Raw genomic sequence first — 21,722 nt, 5'->3', positions numbered from 1 at the left:
ACTCACACATAGACTTATCTGAGGTAGACATTCCTCCAAACTCTGATATGCAACCAAAAAACCACGACCCAATAGGATGGCAGGGAGAACTTGTGCTTTGATCAACTTAACACACGGGCTGGCAGGAAAACCAGCTCTGATACCACTAAAATATCTCCCTTAATTTTTTTTCCATTAGTTCAATTTACAATCAACATAAACACCCGTTAGGGTTAGAAAATGAAATCCAAATACTGTTGAAAGTAACCCTTTCCACCTTTTGATCACCGAGAGCCCAATCTGGGAGGGTCAGAGCATACAGTGTTGAGGGGATCGTTAGATGCAAGAAACTGAAAATTGATTACAATACTTGGGCGGCAAGCCATCCCCTTCCACTTTTTAGCAGGATAAGGAGAATACTAAAAGATCACTTGGCGGTAAACCAGCCAAGGACAAGCCAAGAAACAGAAGTAGCAATCACGCAACCGCTTATCCAGCGAGAGGACTAGAAATGAAATTACAAATCAACTCTACCCCTTATGCAATGGGAGAACAGTATTACAATATTCAAAGTAGGCAGCAAAGCCTCTTCCACTTATGCAGTGGGACTAAGAGCAATAATCCAATTAGATAGTTGTTAGTACTACTAACTAGCTTTACAATGCACAATATGGATTACAAATTAAGAGAAATCACTATCCAAAAGATAGGCGAACCTCTTCCACCTTGAAGTGGATCTAAAAAAGATCAATAGAAATTGATGTTAGTACTACTACCAGCATTACAATATGAATCATAGAAGATAAGAATGAAGAACCAATAGTTGCAAACAATTACTAAGATCTTTCTCTCCACACCAAAGAACCCACACACCCTTAAACCAACTCCACACAAGCAGACACTCCAAATCGGAAAATCTCTAAATCTGATATACTCCCAGCACGCTGAAAACACACAAACCAGCAACACCAAATCCCACTAAAACACTCACAACTCGCCCAATTCTTAACCAAATAACATGAAACTGAAAGCATATGATCACTAGGAGGTAGGCAATCAATCCTAGCACAACAAAACATGGCAAACTGACCCCAATAATTTATGCACGCATCCACTCAGCCACACGATACGACCAGCTAGGGTACAATTTTGCAAAAATAAAATCTCAAACACCATTTTAGACTCTACAAACTCACACAATCAATCGCTCAAACCATAAAGAGAGATAGAAGAAATACCCAGAACGAGAAGAATGACACATTGAGACCTACAACCAAGAATCTACTTCAGCACACTCTGCGACCAGCAACAAGAACACTCAGAAATCCACAAATCTTCACCACATTGAGTCCAATCTGCTCCTTTGGATGAGAAACAGTCATACATTCAGCTAGGCGCTATCTCTCAAGAACAAAACTGAGGCACTAGGAGGTATGCATTCCTCGAAGTAAGAGTCTGACAGCATTTTGGCAGCACTTTGTTATCAAAGCAATAATGGATACCAAAATGAGAGCCCAAGGCCTTTATTTATAACCTCTCACCAGGCCAAATTCAAATTCAAATTCACTCCAGATGGCGTGCAAATCAAATGCAAATTCATTTCATCTTAATTTAGCGTAGGCATTACATTTCATTTCATCTCCTTCCCAAATCGCCCAAGTGCATAGCATAGTCACTTTATTAAAAATGCCAATAATGTATAAAGTGAGCGCTCAACAATGACTTTTAAATAATAATATAACTTAGGCAATCCAACTAAGAAAATCGTCCAACTTGCCTTAAGTTATAATTTAATTAAAAACACCATGTCGACCCCTTTAAGTCATAACACAAAATACGCCTAGACCATGGGAATTATTAAAGTATTAAAAAATACTTTCCAAACACTGAATACTGGCAAAAAGAGTTGGGGCCAAGGAACTGAACTGCATTGCAAAAAATAGTCATCTGAGTTCGAACACAGGATTCTGCCAAAAATAACCACTGAGCTAACTTATAGAACCCCTACCAAAAATAGCATTCCTAAAAATAGTACTTACTATAAATAGCATACTACTAAAAATAGTAAGTGTTTCGAAAGTTATTTTGACCACATTCTGAGCAGCAGCCATACTTACTAAAAATAGTAAGTCCAAAAAAAGTCACCCGATGCAGATGCATGTCAAACCATCCTGAAACTCTTTGAAAACCCAAAAGGAATCTAGAATAAGAACTCTAAAACTCCAACATATACACCCCTAAAAACACAAAAGAATCCTCCTAGAAAATAGGAAACCCTAATTCTACATTTGACTAGCCTACGAGCATCTGAGGATAGGCTAACAGTCAGTGGAAAGCGTAGTGCTAAAAATGGGGACATTACATCATCGTTGAGAATTTTTTGTTTGACAATTTTTCCTTCAGTTGTGTTTGGCTCTACCCATCTAGTCCACTTTGAATTAACCTCCATTGATTGTAGAGGCTCCTACACCTCAATCACTCCCTCCAACAAAATAAAGTAGCTAGCATATCTAGTATCCACGGGCTTGAGAAATTCCTTCCTTAAAAAAGTCCTAAACAAAGAAAGTGATGTGTGATGATTGGAAATACACATCTAGATGGCACTAGCATCTAGCACCACCTCCTTCACCTAATCTATTTTTCTAATGTCTTTCAATGAATGAACATAACATGGGGTCCAAAAAATGTGCTTGTAAGCACCCTCCACCATCAATCCAGCTAAGTTGCATAGACGTGTTGAATCAGTCACTACTTGTATAACATTAGAGGATCCAACCTCTTCTATGACATCCTTCAAAATCTAAAATTGGAATCTTGCATCCTTCCTCTTCTCGAACAATCAATATCTCTAAGAAATTAAGAGTGTGTTGAACACATAACAATGACATTAATGAGTGCCTAATGTCTAATATCAGTCCACCCATCCAAAATGATAGAGCCACCATCCCTTATTCAAATTCGTCTCATCTCCTACACCATTATACTCACCTTGGAAACTCCTTATCAAGGAGAGAGGTGCATAACTAGTGATCTTCTGGGGGAACTTATGAAGGACCAACAAGTGCATCTTTCAACATTTGTTTAAAATATGAAGAGAGTGTCACGTGAAATGGTATGGCATTAGCATAGAAAAATTTGACGACAAAACTATTAGCTACATCTCATGATTGCATGCTAAACATGCTTGCAACACTAGTGGACCTTTTCTTTCCTTTTGACTCTCAAGATCAACAGTAATAGTAGCATCGGCACTAAACAATGATGTATTTGGCTACAAAGAGTCCATTGGTATTCCTTATTTTGGCTTCACCCTCCATGTGCAACCGAGTTACCTCGGCCTTCTAAGCTAATGTTATGGTTTTACAAAATTCTACCCCTTGACAAGGTATGCTTACAAGATGGGAGAAAAGTCTTGTGTAGTTTCCCTATATGTCTCCTTGCAAAATGACACGACCACAATCTACTCCCCGCCTGTACAGCACGGAACGTTTCCAGCCCGTCCTCGTGTCCTAGGGACATTTCCAGTAGGGGACTGACTCATTTTGGTTGAGGAAGTGTCCCCAAGAAAAATACGAGTTATTTAGGAATTCTCCAAGTGACAACCACATATGATGCAATGCAAGACATGGATGGAAAAAATCAAAGCACAATTCGAAGCCTTACATACCTAGCTACAACAATTGCAAGACCAAAGGGAGACAATTAAGGCTCAAATTGAACAATTGTTAGAGGTGGTAAGCTTAAGACTTGCCCATGTTACTAGTGCACTAGACAATGCTAAGAACATTGCTCAAGAGATTTGATGGAAGCAGAGCAGATCTTGACATGGATCAATGCACGAAAAAAATCTCTTGCAACAAGCAAAAACACAATGGGTAAGTACGCTTCTCTAGCTGAAGGAGATCTACAACAACATTTTTCCTACCAATTAATTTATTTTGCATGTCAAGGACAAGACACAATTTTAAAGGGGGGATGATGTTGGCAAAGTTTAGAACAAAGGTTCAAAAGCCATTAGAACTTTCACTTTGTACTTGTAGGTTAGATAGAACGGCAAATAGATAAGCCTTTGTATTAGGCTCAACCTCAACCTCAACCTTAGGATCAATGCCGGTTATAAGCACTCATCCAATTGGAGTTAGAGACACTAGTTGAAAAATATGTCATATAGGGACAAACACTTGAGATAGTTGTTTGCACCAAATGCCAAAAGCTATATCATAGAGGCATAAATCACCTCAAATACCTTCTTGTATGCATTACTCATTGTGATGCCAAGCCCTATACCAACACCACAGAAGAGTTAACGCGAGAGATGAATGCACACCTTGCATTGGTAGAAGAGAAAAAACTACAAAGGGAGAAGACAAGGGCAACCATAGCAACATCCATAGCTAGTGGTCATGGTCCTCAAATGTAAACAAAAACAAATGAAAAAAAAAGTATTTGAGGCGTAGCGGGCTCCCTTTGTGGTCCATGCATACGAAGTTCATTGGAATCCACTTCATCTACTTCAAATACAATGCCTAGACACACACCACAGCTTTTTATACCCATAAACATACTTGGAGCACTATCAATGTTGGAAGGTACAAGATGGAAAAGGGAGATGCATTGAGGAATAGATAAGGCATGTGTCAACTTTTGGTATTCATCAACCTTCCCTTCAATGTAGCAAGCAATCCTTATTGGGAGAATTTGGTAATTGCATCAACAATAGCAAGAAAAGGCTACAAGGAACCTTCTCGGAAAGACTTAAGTGGGAGGTTGCTCATGGATGCAACTAAAGAGGCAAAGTTAGTAGTACAAGAACAAAAGAAGCAATGGCACAAGTATGGTTGCACTATTCTCTCAAATGGGTGAACAAACAGAAAGAATTGCACCATTATCAACTTTTTGGGAGCTTCAAATGGTGAAGTATTTTTTTAAAATCAAGGGATGCCTCTGACAAAGTAAAAAATGCAAAAGAAAATGAGTTTAATGTTGGAGGAATTTGTCATGAAGGTGGGCATAGAGAATGTAGTTCAAATCATAACTGACAATGCAATAGCATCGGTCACTCTTTTGGACCCCTTGCATAGCACATTGCCTTGACCTTCTTTTGGAGGGCTTAGGAAAACTTGACTAGATGAGACAGGTTGTGGATGATGCAAGAAGCATAACAACATTTATTTATGATCACCCTTGGGTTCTTAATTTGATGAGAGATACACCAAAAGAAAAGAGTTAGTATGATCGGGTGTCACAAGGTTTGCAACATTTTTCCTAACATTACAAAGCATTATTGGTTTGTTGACTTCCTTGAAACAAATGTTTGTGAGCCAAGCATGGCTAGACTCATCATATTCAAAGAAGCTTGAAAGAGAGAGGGTAGCAAGAATAGTCTTTCATAATCTTTTTGCACAAAGAGTTACGGAGATTGTGAAGGTAAACTAAAAACTTCGATTTTAAATTCAAATTGAATTTTTTTTTAAAAATAGTCTTTCATGATAAATTTGTAACCTTAATATTTTTGTATTTGTGAATTGTAGGTGTCGGAACCCTTGGTTATATTTCTTTGTTTGGTAAATGGGGATCAAAACTCCATGGCGTACATCTACGAGGCCATGGATAGGGCCAAAGAGTCAATTTGAAACTATTACAAGGGGTTAGTCTTAAGTTTGATCCCATTTGGGAGATCATCAATCAAAGGTGGAACAATCAACTCCAACAACCCATCCATGCAATAAGGTACTTCCTCAAACCCAGTTTTTTCTATTCGGATAGCTTCACATATCTTAATGGAAAAATTATGGAGGGCCTCATGACATGCACTTAGAGGACAACATCCTAGGTTGAGGTAAGAGACCTCATTATTGAAGAACTGCACAATTACAAGACTAGTAGGGGTAAGCTCTTTTCCTTGGAACTAGCTATCCGAAGAAAAACCACTCAATCACCAAGTAACAAAAACTAGAGTCTTTCAATCACATACATCTTACTAATTACAAATTTAAAATTCAAATCCACTGATAATTTGATAAAACAAGGTTTGCTTATTAACTTGAGTATTTAATTTGTAGACTCTTGGTTATCCCTCCACATTTTGTGCCAAACTTGTAGTGCGTCTAGTTGTGAGCCCAATTGGAGTTTGTTTGAGGCCATCCACAAAAAGAAGAGGAACAAATAATCTCAAAAATACCTCAATAAACTTGTCTTTGTGCAATACAACCTTCGACTTCACACAAGAAGGGTACAGGACAAATCAAAGGAGATCATTGATATGGACGGCATTGATCCTTATAGTGATTGGACAGGGCGAGATGAGATTCTTTATTTTGAGAGGCAAGCAATGTAGGATGTGGGTGCAACAAAAGGATCTATAGCATTGGATTGCATTGATGAACCAGCGGAGTCATTGCCATTCACTACTAAGATGTAGGTTGAGCCAGAGCCACAAGCACAACCTTCTATACTAAGAGAGGAGCCACAACAGACTCCAAGGATTAAAACCTTAAATCTCTCCCCAAGTTTTCACTAGATTAGGGAAGATGAAGATGTAAAATGTTGTATTTTGTAATATGTAATTTATATATTATGATGATAATTTTCAAAGGCAATCATCATAAATTCATAATAGTTGACAATGTGTCAACTATCTATAGTATCAATATTTTGCATAATGATGCGATTTTGTACTCGATATGTATTCAATTAAATCAAACTTAATAGAAAACACTTTTCTAATCACCTGCGGATTCATTGGATACATTTTATCATTGAATTTTGGAAAATAAATGTGTTTCTAAAGAAATTTCAGCAATTTTTATGTTGCAAAGTTTTTGCCAAGTCACAAATTTTGGGTCGACCAAGTTTTTGGCTGGTATGATAAATACAACTCCTAAGAATTCCTAGGCTCAAAACTCCAATTTGGGTTCCACTTTTCTTGCTAACCTTCAGCATTAAAAACTAATAGACTAAAAACAATGGAATACCCATAGTGCAACCTAGAATGGCCTACAAGATGTACGACCTAATCTCATGATGGTAGGGTCAGCTCTCAAGTAATATTCAATAATAATTCAGCACTCATGAGACTATTGCATTCTACAATCGCACTTGAAAATACAAACCCAAAAATTTTAGAAATCTTCACACCAAAATAATTGAAAAATCTAGAAATCCTATCTACTAAAGCACAGTGGCAATCCTTGTCTACAACTACAATTCAAGGCTAGGAGGGTTTTCGTCATCAAAACCAATAATACCAAAGAGTTTTCCTCCTCAAGAAGAAAGAAAAATCTGCATTCATTCTTAGGAAATGAAATTATTCAAATGAGCAAGAAGATCCATTTCAAAAACATATTTTCCTTTTTATAACTTTTTTTGAGGAAATAATTTGATATTATTTTTTATAATTATTCCTTTGAAGTTATTAAAATATAATATTGTGTCCTTTTTCACTCACCTTTTTGTACCTTGGGTCTAGCAACACTTCATTCATTAACTTATAACAATCTTTTAAATGATTAAACATAAGTCATCTTTTCATTTATAACTCACAAAGTTACTTTTTGACAACTTTATTTTATTATTTAATTAATTTTTCTTTTTCCACCACCCCATGAGCCAATGGAAAAATTGCAAAAATAGGCTAAGGGTCATCAATGAATTTACATGCGAGAAGGTTACATGCAAGAAGGGGATATGCCGAGAAATCTACTTTAGTTAAGCATAAGGAAAATAAAATAAAGAAGAAAAACATAAAAGAAAATAACAAAACATGCTAAACTAATATAATTTCAAAATCTTGGAGGACCCTTTAAGCTTTTTGGAAAATCCAATCAAATAACAGTTTGTAACACATATAATAACAACTATGTTTTTGATTAAGGGAAAAACAGGTTTTGAGGGGGACCCGAAACCCCATACAACAGGCTTTGAAGGGACCCGAAACACGAAACCCTTAGATTTTACCAAGATCTGGAACCTACAATGAAACTTCTGCCAAAAAAGATAGGCAAATAAAATCAGCAGACCACATCAACAAATCTGGCTAGTGCCAGTCAAAAGCCAACACAACCACAAGCAGAAATAAGCCAGCCAAACTAAGAGAAAATCAATACAAAACCTGCTAGCAACACAACCTAAGCCTTTAGCTGAAGTCGATAGACTCCCTCATCCAAACATCAGGGATTTTTCGGTTCCCCAACCCATATACAGAAAATTCAGGCATCAAAAGGCTAGCCTGGGCCTTAACCAAAAACTAATACGATCTAAGTTGGGCCCTTCAAAACTGTCAGCATCCAGCCAGACATAAGCAAGGGAATTTTGAAAGGCTCCCCTAACCTTCGATTTGGGTTTTAAAATGGCTCCCAAAATCACCAAGAAACAACCAGCAATCCCAAAGTATTTGATCACACCTTTAACAGCAAAACACTCATCCACCTCAATAGGATAGTGACCCACCTCCATAGGGGCTGAAAAGAGGGAAATCATCCATAGAGAGACCCAATCTGCTAGCCACAAACCAAAATCCAGCAACCAAGAGAAGGCACAGTGAAGCTTTGTTGGACAGCTGGGTTTTGAAGAGGCACCCACAACCTTACAAAAAAGAAGAGGCCTGATCCAATCAGAATCCCTACAAACTGGCTCCACCAAACTCTCCACCTCTATAGGAGAAATAGGAAAGAGACCCAGCAACAAGGAAAGATAAAAAAGCACACTAGCCTCAAGAAAAAGGGCTATCAAAACCCCCAACAGGAACCATCCCAACAAACTCAGCCAACACTTCCCCGTAACAGAGGAATGGTCCCCCTCAATAGGACGGACTGAGGACAGTTGAAAAAAGGCATCCTACGAAACACCTAGGAACCTCTTGCAAAGGATGGAAAGAGAGGTGTATTCAAACACAGCAAGAAGGAACCCATAGAGAAAACAAAACAAAGACAGGCAAACCTCCAAAACAGAGGTCCCATGTAGCTTCAGAATCCAACCAACGGCCATATAGTCAATAAATCTGCAGCCACCTGAGTCCCAAACAGCCCATCCAAGCCAAGGCGGGCACAAGGCCACATACCCAGAAACGCATGAAGGAATAACAACCCCAACAGAACTTCCGGTAGAAGTCGCACTTGAAACACCCTCCCATAAAAGAGCAATCTGAAAGATCAAGCCATCGTCCGATTCAACTTCACACTAATGTTGCAACGAATGGAGCCAATATAATTGAGAATTTTACTTTATATGGAACTAACACTAAAAGCATCTCTTAAATATAGTGCTGCATTTTAAATATTTAAGAGTTTAACTAAATTGGTAGGCAATTAGACATCATAGCTATTGCACCACCGCATAAAAAAATATAACCATGTGACTTTTTCATGACTTTGGATTATAATCAATTTATTCGAGGAAGCCTCTAATATAAATGCCATGTTCTACTATTACTCAAAAAAATTGTACCAGCGAGGGAGATAAAAATATATCACTGCATATGCATAAACAGCTTAATATTAAAAAAACATCAATATTAAGGCAACCACAACATAAATCCTCCCATGCCTATAACACATGTGACACAATAGTAACAAGTACACAGCAAGACATAGTTTAGGCACAAAAAGCTGAAATAGGGCTAATCCAACAAGTCTAAACTAGTGGTAAAGAACTGTTGCTATGATGATGCCTTCGGCTTAAACATTGTTGGGCATGCTTCCCCCCTAATTAGCCAGACTAATATTTAAAGAGATTAAAAAGAAAAAGAAAAAGGAAAAAAAGGCCAGGTGTAACTTCGAGGTGAATTTTGGTGGAACAGAATACTTCATAGTTCATACCATGGTTCTTGGCCAAAAGGGAATAGAATAGATGGTTTTCAACATTCACAAGGATAAAGAAACCTTAAGGGACAACAAACTCCATCGTTTCAGATTTCTACCTGGCTGATCATCTCTTATTTATTCTGATGATAATCTACCTTGTTTTCTCAACCTTTATTCTTTAAACAGATTCAATTGTTGTCAAAGTACTCATGTAATTAACCCAAATGTCACTGTAAACTTCACATTCTAAAATAAAGTGTTTCTCTAATTCAACTATTCCAGCTATGCAAAAGACATACTCTCTCCTCCCATTCTTCTTTTGGCCTCTTCCATCAACTTGTTTCACACCAAAGATGATACGAGTTAATCCCCAATTGAGCTATGAGCATGGTGCAGGAGCACCTAGGGCAGTCATGCCTCCAAGAAACCACTTTGGCACAATGATTTTGTCATTTCAGTTTGCTCATGTAATAAGGTCTTTTAGACCATTTTGGACTTGTTTATGTCATGTTTGTCATTGTGGGGTCAGATGTAAAGTGATACATATAGTTGTATCAATGTTTGTTCTAGGTTGGCATAGGTGTGTTTTATGTTCTTTTTGGGAAGTTCAACGGTCATCTATTCAAATGGTGGTTATAAACCATTGGACCTTGTTTGAAACAATATAAATATCACTTGCTTGGGTCGAGGCAAGGTTCTTGTGAAGATTTGGAGGCATAAACAATAAAGAAGACTTCAATTTTCTGCATTTTTCCCATTATTTTGCTGCTACAGGTGACTGTACGGTTCCATACAGGTAATAATTTGGCATTAATTGAATTTGTTTTGACAAAGGCATGAACTAGGAGTATTTTGATGTTGGTTTGATTGGATTTCACCAAGTTTGAAGAGTTTTAAAGCAAATTTACCAAGACCAGGTTATTGTACCCTAGGTTTGAGGGTTTTGTGGGCAATCATGCAAATAAGGCCATTCCACTGATACAGACCTTGAAAATCAGTGGAATGGAAGTGGATAGAGAGTTAATGGTGTTAGGAGTGTTAGTAGTTGCAGGGGTTGGAGTTAGGGCCTGGTTTGTGCAGGTCTAGGCCTAATATCTCTATGTATTAGGCTAGAAGAGATAGGTAAGAGTAGGGTTTGGTGATTGGGCGAGTTGGTGATGCAAATTGGTGTTGGAAACTGCATATAGGATGCCCCACATGACATGATTGCAATCCTGGAGTGAAGGTTGAAAGGTTGGAATAGTAATTCCACACACTTGCCTTGTAAAAGTGACCTAATTGGGCCTTAGAACAGAATTACCAGTCAATTATTGAGCCTTGTGTTCCAAAGTAACCCTAGCCACAAACTGGATATGTTAGAAAATGGCCAAATGGGTACTCAAAAAGGCTTTCATTTCTGTCTGAAGTTGTCCGTACAGGAAGTTATGCTCAAAAAACCTCTCTGAGAGGGCTACAAGGAAATAAGCCTAGTTGCAGGCAAGGCAGCATTGAATTTACAATAGGGCTTAAGTCAGTGGTAATTTGCACTTGATAAGATGTAATATGCCTAAGGAGGGTCTGCAACAACAGTTTGAGGAGAATTTGAGGCCCTTTTCTAAAAGACAGAAGAACGGGCTAGACTAGTGTAAGAACCTCAAAAGGCCCTCAACTCTGACAACTGAAGTTTAGTTGAACCTGTTGCATTTTAAGTTTATTCTTTGCAACTTTTTGAACAGCAAGTATAATTTTGACTATTACAAGCTCAAGAAGCAACCATGCGGAATTGCTAGAAAACAATTATAATTCGATAGTAAACTGAACAAACCCTTATTACATTTATTCAACCTTTATTTATCCTCAATACATAAACAAACAATACTAGAGAGGAAACTGATAAATACCAAGAAATTCTGAAAACCCTTATTTCCTTCTTGCTGGTCATACACGGTCGAATATGACAGCATGTTGTAATTCATTCCAGACTAGCCCAAACAGCTTGCATGATAGCTTAATGGAAAAATCCAGGCTAGGCGCACCTTCTGCTTATTTTTAATATATTTTTGCAACCCTCCAGCATGCAGATCGCAGCCTCCTTCAGGTGATTGGCACAACTCCCAAGCAGCCGTACAATCCCCACAGCCACCTAATAATATCCTCTTTGTGTACCTTTGTTTCCCTCTTACTACTGCAAACCAAAACACTAAAGACTAACAGTGACTCTCTGATTAATTAGCACAAACTTGGTCCCTGAATGAAACCAACTGAATAAGCAAGATCAACTGATATTTCACAGCCTCTGATGCTGTTGTACAAGAATCCCACGTTTTCCTGCACCGATACCTCCGATCACTGCAGAAGAATCTTTTGCTGAAACCCTTGGCCAAAAACTCCTCTCAAAGCTCAAATCCAAAATATCAAAACTCAACATAATGAAAAAAAGACCTAAAAAATCTTCTTTAATCTTCTCCACTTAGGGTTTGGCGCGATTCCCAAGAAAGGTGCGATTTGGCATTTAATGATGTTTTAACTTTTATTATTTATTTTTGACTATTGAAGTGTCAAAAATAAATCACTTTTAATTTAATATAAAAATTGGCCCCAACTGATGAGAAATAGACCCTCACTTAAGTTATAACTTAAAGTGACTTTTAAAACATTAAAACATTAAAGTTCACCCATTTAATATTTAATTAAAATAATTAAATATTAATATCTCTCTAAGTATTCATCAGAATTGCCTGTCGTCAGAACTGGAGACTGCCAAACCATACTCTGCCCCTGCCCAACCCATTGGCTATAAATAGCAGGATTGCTAAAAATGGAAAGTATCTCAAACGAAGTCCTAGAGACCTCAAACGAAAACCAATCTTGGAGTGCTCACTCTAAGGATGACGAATTAAACTCCGGAGGACCCTCTAACCAACCTCATCAGCCTACGAGGGTCAGTGATAGGCTAATCTACTCAACTGACAGATGTCAACTAGAAGGGGACATCACAGTCCGCCCCTCCTGAAATTGCTTGTCCTCAAGCAATCTCAACTCCGGATGCTGTAAAATCTCCTTGCTCTCTCACATAGCATCCTCTACCAGCAAATCCTTTCATTTCACCAAGTACTCTGTGATAGTACGTCTCCTGAAATTCCTCTCCCTGAACTCAATGATAGTCTCGGGTACAAGTATCAACTTCCCCTAATCATCCAGGGGTGGTAAAACCGTGGAAGGAACAATACAGTGTCCCAACACCTTTTTGAGACGTGACACATGAAACACATTGTGTACTCTACTATCTGCCAGTAAATCCAACTCATAACCCACCTCACCAATACGCCTGGTTACTCTGAAAGGGCCATAATATCGTGGCTTGAGCTTCTCTGCTCCACTCCTCCTGAGAGTAGACTGCCGATAAGGCTGCAACATCAAATACACCATGTCTCCTACCTCAAATGACCTCTCTGTCCTCTTCTGATCAGCATATTGTTTGTGCTGATTTTGTGCCTTGGCTATATTTTCCTTAAGAGTCTTCACAATGTCTTGGCTCTCCTGTATCATGTCTCCCGCACTAGGCACCCTACTGTCACTCAGCAATAAGTCAATGAAACTAGGAGGCTCATACCCGTACAGTGCTGTAAATGGTGTCATCTGAATGGACATGTGGTGAGTGGTATTGTAACAATACTCACAGAGGTAAATCCACTTCACCCACGCCTTTTGCTGCCCTGAAATATAGTTTATGAGGTATCCCTTCACCCATTTGTTAACTATCTCAGTCTGGCCATCAGTCTGAGGGTGGTAACTGGTGCTCGGTGTAAGCTCAGTCCCACAGAGTCTGAAAAGCTCCTGCCAAAAGTGGCTCAAAAATCGAGTGTCCCTATCACTAACAATAGTCTGAGGCAAGCCATGTAATTTGAATACCTCTCTGAAGAACAACTTTGCTACCTGAATAGCTGAATAAGTGGTGGTGATCGGATAGAAGTGAGCATACTTCGTCAAACGATCCACAACCACAAATATGCAATCACGTCCCTGTGCTCTTGGCAGCCCTGTGATGAAATCCATAGACAAACATTCCCACTTCCTATCAGGAATTGGAAGTGGCTGAAGTAAACCATCAGGGTATGTATGCTCCTGTTTATTCTGCTGACAAACAGGGCACTCTCTAACATACTGTAGAACATCCGCCTTGAGCCCTTTCCACATGAAGCACTCAAGAACTTGTCTGTAGGTTTTGGAAAACCCGAGATGTCTTGCCATCGGTTCATCATGAAAAAACCACAGTACCCTACTCCTCAACTCCGATCCTGGGATCAAGTACACTCTCCCCTTGTAGATGATCAAGTCATTTACAACTGTATACCTGCTGTCCACTACTGACCCCTCTATCACACCTGCAGCCTAGCTATCTTTGGTATACTCTGCCACTATAATATGTTGCCAATCCTCTGCTATCTGGACCATAGAATTCAGGTGGGGATGACGTGACAAGGCATCTGCAACTACATTTTGTGTGCCTTTGATATAGGAAATATCAAAGTTGTAAGCCTGAAGTTTGCTGACCCACTTTTGTTGCCTGTCATTTAAGTCACGCTGCCCAAGGAAATGTCTCAAACTATTGTAGTCAGTCTTAATGCAGAACTTGCTTCCCACTAAGTATTGTCTAAACTTGGCCAGTGCATGCATTATGGCCAACATTTCCTTATCATAAATGTTGTAAATTCTCTCAAGTCCACGGAGTTTCCTACTCTCATAAGCAATAGGGTGCTTGTCCTACATAAGCACCGCCCCAATGCCCTCACCAAAGGCATCACATTGTAACTCAAATGACTTCGAGAAGTCAGGTGTAGCAAGTACTGGACATGTTTTCATGAGCTCCTTGAACCTCTCAAAACACTCCTGAGCCTCAGGAGTCCATAAGAAGGCACCCTTTTTCATCAAGTTTGTCAAAGGTGCCGCATGACGTGAATAACTGTTAACAAAACGGCGGTAGAAACCACATAGACCCAAGAACCCACGCAACTGAGTAAGATTCACTGGAGTAGGCCAATCTACAATAGCACAGATCTTCTCGGGATCCATCTGCACTCCCTCTGCACTGATAATATGGCCCAAGTACAATAACTTAGTCATTCCAAGGTCACATTTGGATTCCTTGGCATACAAGGACTCCCTACTTAGAATGCTCAAAACTGTATCTAAGTGACTGAGGTGATCCTCCCAAGTACAACTATAAACCAGTATATCATCAAAGAACACCAATACTGATATCCTCAACTGATGTCTGAAGACTTTGTTCATTGTGGACTGGAAAGTAGCAGTAGCATTGGTTAGCCCAAATGGCATAACCACAAACTCAAAATGTCCATAATGACAACGAAAAGCAGTCTTCTCAATATCCTGCTCACGAACACTAATCTGGTGATAGCCTGATCTCAAATCAATCTTTGAAAAATAACAGGCCCGATGTAATTCATCTATGAGCTCATCAATACGCGGAATGGGATATCTGTTTTTGATCATCCGCTTATTAAAGACCCTGTAATCAATACACATCCGCAATGTGCCATCCTTCTTCTTCACCAAAACAACTGAAGAAGCAAAGGGGGACTTACTAGGCCGAATATGTCCCATGGCCAGAAGCTCCTGTATGGTTTTCTCTATTTCATCTTTCAGGCGCTTCGGATGTCTATATGGAGTAATCATTACTGGCTTCGCACCCTCCTCTAGCTCAATGGTGTGCTCAAAACCCCTATCTGGTGGCCTCCCTGATGGTATGTCACTGAAAACCTTGTTATGTTTGGTTCTTAGTATCTGAATGTCAGGATGATATTCAACTTTCTGAGCATCTTGTTGTATGGGCATGATCATACACGCTACTGCCCACTCAGTCTGATCATGGCGTACAAGCCTCTCCATCCGCCTGAGTGTAATCATTTTGTAATTGTTGTCCTTAATCGCTTTCAACACATGTGTCTTTTCATCAACGGTGAAAGACATCTCCATCTCCTGCAAGTCAAGTGTAAACTTTCCTAGTTCATGCAACCACTTCATACCAAGGACCAAATCTGTATCTCCCATCTGAACCACATAGAAATCAGTCTTGAACTCATAGTTGTTTACACGCAATGGGAGTTGTGTAATCATCCTATTGCACTTTAATGTGTAGCCATCTGCCACCCTCACACGGATTCCCTCAAACTCCTCTGTTTGGATTCCTCTCTTCTACACTAACCTGGCATCAATAAAGTTATGTGTGGCTCCGGTATCCAGCAGGGTAATAACTTTCTGACCAGCATGTACTCCTCTCATTCTGAATGACCCTTCCTGCTGAATACTCGTGAGAAGTGCCTCCTTAAGGTGTTCATCACCTTTTGCATCCATCTTGTCAAGTCTCGGAGGACCCTGTGTGTCATTTTAAGCCTCTAAATTATCATAACCAGCAGGCTGACCTTCATGATCAGCTTCTAAATCTTCATAATATGCCCACATTACTTTGTTTGCCCTGCCCTTAGGCCTCAATGGACAGTCATGGTTGGCATCATATGGACCTTTGCAATAAAAACATAGTTTCTTCTGCCTTAAATCGTTAAGTGTCTCATGATCTAAGGGGGGGGCTGTTGGCTTTGGTTTGTAATCATTTCTAAAGTCTGATTTTTCTTTCCCTTTGCTGAAATCCTTATTATCTTTGAAAGATGTTGATCCTTTTGACCCAAATTTATTCCGAGTGGCTGTCACATCCATACTCCATGCCTTTTTAATGGCAAGTAGAAGTGTTGGGGGATCAAATGCTTTTACCCAACCTCGCAAAGGCTCCATGAGTCCCTCTATAAAAAAGACTACTAACCGCTGATTTGACATGTTATTTACCATGCATGACGATTTCAAAAACTCTGAAACATACGCCTCCAAGTTCGCTATTTGTTTCAGTTGTGCTAAGTCCCAGAAGTAAGACTCGGGATCTTTCTTATCAAACCTCTACTAACAAATCAACAGACTCCTGGTAGGTGGTAATCTCATCATGTTGGAGAGTGATGAGTCCATTATGCCACCACTCATGTGCAATACCGTCCAAGTGTAAGGTTGCAAACTTAATTGCATCCCTTTCAATCATGGGTCTCAGTGTGAAGTATGTATCTAGTTTATGGATCCAGGACCTAGCTGTAACTGCACCGCTGCCATCATAATAAGGTAGAGTGAGCTTGCTTGTGGCAAACTCAAGATCTCTATGTTCGAAACGAGGCCTCCTCTCTTGCCTGTTTCTCTCTACCTCCCGTTTTTGCCTCATGAACTGATCAAAATTCAGATTCTGCCTAACATCAAGTGGAAGAAGACTCCACTCATCATGTACCGTCATAACATTATCAACAAAGACAGGCTTTGCCTCAGCTCTATCAACATCCTCAGGTTCTTCTACCAAGAAATTAGGCCTTGAAGGCCTATCAACTGTGCGTGTAGCTGCCCTGTGAGGTCTAGGAATATTGGCTACACTCCTGTTATCCTCTGGGTCCTGATTGGGTCGGTTTGGAGGATTCATACGCTCCATCACAGTGGTGAGTGTCTATAAAGCCTGAGCAACCTGCTGCTGCCCCGTAGCCATAGTCCTAAAAAATTCTCTTGTCTCCTCATCCTCAGCTCTGTGGCCTCTGGGTGGACTGCCTGCATGCCTGTCACCCATAGTATCGGACTGTCTGTTAATGCTTTGTTCTCCTTCAAGGGGGGCTCTTCTGCGTGTGTAATACCTGTGTGAACCCGCTTCCTGTGACTGCATGTAACTGCTAAACCCTTAGGATGGTAGGATTTAGCTCTGATACCACTGTAAGAACCTCAAAAGGCCCTCAACTCTGACAACTGAAGTTTACTTGAACCTGTTGCATTTTAAGTTTGTTCTTTGCAACTTTTTGAACAGCAAGTATAATTTTGACTATTACAAGCTCAAAAAGCAACTATGGGGCATTGCTAGAAAACAATTATAATTCGATAGTAAACTGATCAAACCCTTATTATATTTATTCAACCTTTATTTATCCTCAATACATAAACAAACAATACTAGAGAGGAAACTGATAAATACCAAGAAATTCTGAAAACCCTTATTTCCTTCTTGCTGGTCATACACAATCCATTATGACAGCATGTTGTAATTCATTCCAGACTGGCCCGAAAAGCTTGCATGATAGCTTAATGGAAAAGTCCAGGCTAGGCGCACCTTCTGCTTATTTTTAATATATTTTTGCAGCCCTCCAGCATGCAGATCGCAGCCTCCTTCAGGTGATTGGCACAACTCCCAAGCAGCCGTACAATCCCCACAACCACCTAATAATATCCTCTTTGTGTACCTCTGTTTCCCTCTTACTGCTGCAAATCAAAACACTGAAGACTGACGGTGACTCTCTGATTAATTAGCACAAACTTGGTCCCTGAATGAAACCAACTGAATAAGCAAGATCAACTGATATTTCACAGCCTCTGATGTTGTTGTACAAGAATCCCACGTTTTCTTGCACCGATACCTCCGATCACTGCAAAAGAATCTTTTGCTGAAACCCTTGGCCAAAAACTCCTCTTAGAGCTCAAATCCAAAATATCAAAACTCAGCATAATGAAAAGAAGACCTAAAATCTTCTTTAATCTTCTCCACTTATGGTTTGGCGTGATTCCCAAGAAAAGTGCGATTTGGCATTTAATGATGTTTTAACTTTTATTATTTATTTTTGACTATTGAAGTGTCAAAAATAAATCACTTTCAATTAAATATAAAAACTGGCCCCAACTGATGAGAAATAGACCCTCACTTAAGTTATAACTTAAAGTGACTTTTAAAACATTAAAACATTAAAGTTCGCCCATTTAATATTTAATTAAAATAATTAAATATTAATATCTCTCTATGTATTCATCAGAATTGTCTGCCGTCAGAACTGGAGACTACCAAACCATACTCTACTCCTGCCCAACCCACTGGCTATAAATAGCAGGACTGCTAAAAATAGAAAGTATCTCAAACGGAGTCCTTAAGACCTCAAACGAAAACCAGTCCTGGAGTGCTCACTCTGAGGATGACGAATCAAACTCCGGAGGACCCTCTAACCAACCTCATCCGCCTACGAGGGTCACTGATAGGCTAATCTACTCAACTGGCAGATGTCAACTAGAAGGGGACATCAAAACTAGAGTAATGACAGGAGGAATTTGAAGTCCCTGAAGAGAAGACCATTGGGTCATTCACCAAAGCTGAAGAGTTGATCAATTAGATTGATTTGAGAGTACTACACCCCTGCCTCTGCATCAGAGCATCTTTGTTCTCCAAGTGGCATCTGCCTTATAATCTTTGGTGATGATTAGGATAATATTTCCTCTTTCTCCTTTACTTTTTTCCCACGTAAACTTGGAGAATTTATCCATAACAAATATCTTTATTTATTTGTTATTATTTTGACATGAATACAAATTGATGTTCCATTTGATATTTTGTTTAATCTAAGTCTTCTTTCTCTTGTTCAAAACTTCTTTTGTGACAACCTTAGGCTGTCTATTTGTATCCATATGTTCAATTTTTTTTATATATCCTAAGAAATGAACCATAGCAATCACCTCAACAAAGAAGGTACTTGTTTCTACAAGAAAAACCTCATAAGGAACCAAAACTTTTATTTTAAGCTGTTTGTTATCAAGTATTTTTTAGTCCTCTATTTGTCTTAGGCTGTTTGTTATCAAGTATTTTTTAGTCCTCTATTTGTCTCCATTTTAGTTCTGTGTTGCTATCCCACAATTCACAATCATAAAGCACCTCCAAAATTACTATTAACCAAAAAGAATCCAGATAGTTTTTTAATGCCATTACTTAGTCTTTCTACTTCTGTTTTAGAATACAAAAAGTGCTCCAGGCTCTCAAAGTCCCAATATATTTATACTTGGTTACTTCTTCCAAGATGCCCCTTCAAAATATAATTTAAAATGTTTTTTTCTTTTAGTTGGAAAAGACAATGATATTGGTCTTGATTGTGTTTTGAATTGCATACCCACCTACTTGTAAAAATGCTCTAAAGCATAACCTTTGAGCAGACATTCCAATCAAAATTAGATTATCAACATACAAAAGAAACCTCACAATAGTATAACCATTCTTCTAGACAAATAGATTAAGGGAAAGAGGGCATCTTTGCTTAACTCCAATGTCCTAAAGCTTCTGGAAGGGCTCTATGATTTCTGATTTTTACAAAAAACCTCCTCATAAAGTCTGAGGACTGCTGCTCTATATTACTCAGGAATGTCAGAATCCTTCATTCTGTTCAATAAATTATTCCTAAGAATCTTTCTTGAAGTCAACAAAATAACAATGTCCAATGTCCAAAAACTTCTGAAAGGACTGTGAATTTTGATTTTTTCTTGAACCTAAAAACTTCTGAAAGGACTGTGACTTTTGATTTTTACTTGAACCTCCTCATAAAGTCTATGGACTGCAGTTGAGTTTTGAATTTTACCCGAACCTCCTCATAAAGTCTACAGACTGCTGCTCTATACTGCCCCAGTATGTCGAGATCTTCTATTCTGTTCCATAACTTATTCTTAAGAACCTTTCTTGAAGTCCACAAGATAATTATATGCTTCCTCTTTTTAACTTCATACTTTTTCAATGATATACCTCAAAGTATTGCTATGATCCATTATTATTGAATATTTTTATTTGAAACCTGATTGTCTTTTTGCCCTCTATCTATTTCTTGTACCCACTGTTTAGCCATGTGCTAGTCCAAGAAAGTTCGATGGAATAAAACCCCCCAGGAAGTGGCAAATGGTATTTAATTGTTTGAGGGTGGGCTGCTCGATGTTCCCATTGGCACTCACAGAATTTCACAGGTTTTTCTTTGAATGATCTTAAATGAGGATAATTTAAAGGACACATCAGTATGTTTCAAATTCGTAGATAATCTTACAGAATTTTCAAGTCTACAGTACCTTTTCTTTTTTAAAACGAGATTTTATATCTTCTATCAAAAACAACATAAAATCTCAAATTTAAAAAAAAATTGTTTTATCGAAATTCAAAATATATGACCTTTGCTCTAAGCATGTCTAGAGTTTCTGGCACGCCATCAATTAATGTATCGCCCTTCCATATAACACCTGCAAGCAATGGAACAGAGCCTCCGTCAGTTATATTAATAGCATTTTCCACGACTGAATTGAAACAATTCTGCAATATAGTGTTTACCATCACAATCGAATATGAAAGTTTCAACTGAATCTATCAATTCTTCGGCATTATGTAGAGTAGAAGCGCCGGCCTTTGGCGTGCCATTGCTGGTCTCTGATGCTTTTGCACTCACAGACATGGAAGAAGAAGAGTTACGGAGATTAACAGTTTTCGATACCGCGACCTTGGGAATTTTAAGACGTTGAAAGCTGGAAGCAGGGCGTATGTTGTTATGTAACAAGACGTGACAATGAGTAGCAGAAAGGGTTAAAGTTGTTCTGCTGGCTGCTACGACCATTGTGATTGCTCCCAACATGCTTACTTTTTCGTTCAATTGTGGGTTATTAATTCAATATCTATAATTTCGTTTGAATGTCTGGCGAAATTTTAAGAGGTCATCTCGAGTGGATGAGATTTGTGTGCTCCAGCTCACGTCAGACAACAAAACATTTCTTACAAGGAATTTGAAAGTTGTGTTACTCTACACTACAATTTCAAATCTGTCATTAGGATTGTGAGGTGGTCAATTAAGTGTATGAGCTTTGTCAAGGGTTTCGATGTTAATTTTGTGTCATCTTGTTTTTTGACAGCATAATTTCAGGATAGAAAGGAAAACTCATTAGTCTTTTGTATTATTTTCAACTGATTTTAGTTTTTCACACGTGGTTTTTTTTTAGTTTTTTAATAAAGTAGTTTTTATTTGTGTTTGCAATCTCATGGTTCTTAAGAACAGTTTCGTTGAATAAGTGTTTATGAAGTTCATCCCCAAGATATTT

General features: G+C 38.7%; 1 protein-coding gene across 1 annotated transcript in view; it reads right to left on the bottom strand.

Moving 5' to 3' along the window:
• LOC131031224 (phosphoglycolate phosphatase 1A, chloroplastic) overlaps nt 1-21,403 on the bottom strand; it is a 204,249-nt gene extending 182,846 nt beyond the window's left edge. Inside the window, exons 1-2 of the mRNA XM_059219922.1 lie at nt 20,965-21,403; nt 20,809-20,876 (exon numbers count right to left, since the gene is read on the bottom strand). Coding sequence (XP_059075905.1) covers nt 20,809-20,876; nt 20,965-21,262 — 366 coding nt within the window. The 5' untranslated portion in view covers nt 21,263-21,403. The remainder of the gene's footprint in view (nt 1-20,808; nt 20,877-20,964) is intronic.
• Between the last annotated feature and the right edge of the window lie 319 nt (nt 21,404-21,722).

Source organism: Cryptomeria japonica, chromosome 4, assembly GCF_030272615.1.
Source record: "Cryptomeria japonica chromosome 4, Sugi_1.0, whole genome shotgun sequence".
NCBI classification, from domain to species: domain Eukaryota; kingdom Viridiplantae; phylum Streptophyta; class Pinopsida; order Cupressales; family Cupressaceae; genus Cryptomeria; species Cryptomeria japonica.
Note: the sequence above shows the minus strand (reverse complement) of the source record. Positions and strands in the feature narration are given on the sequence as shown.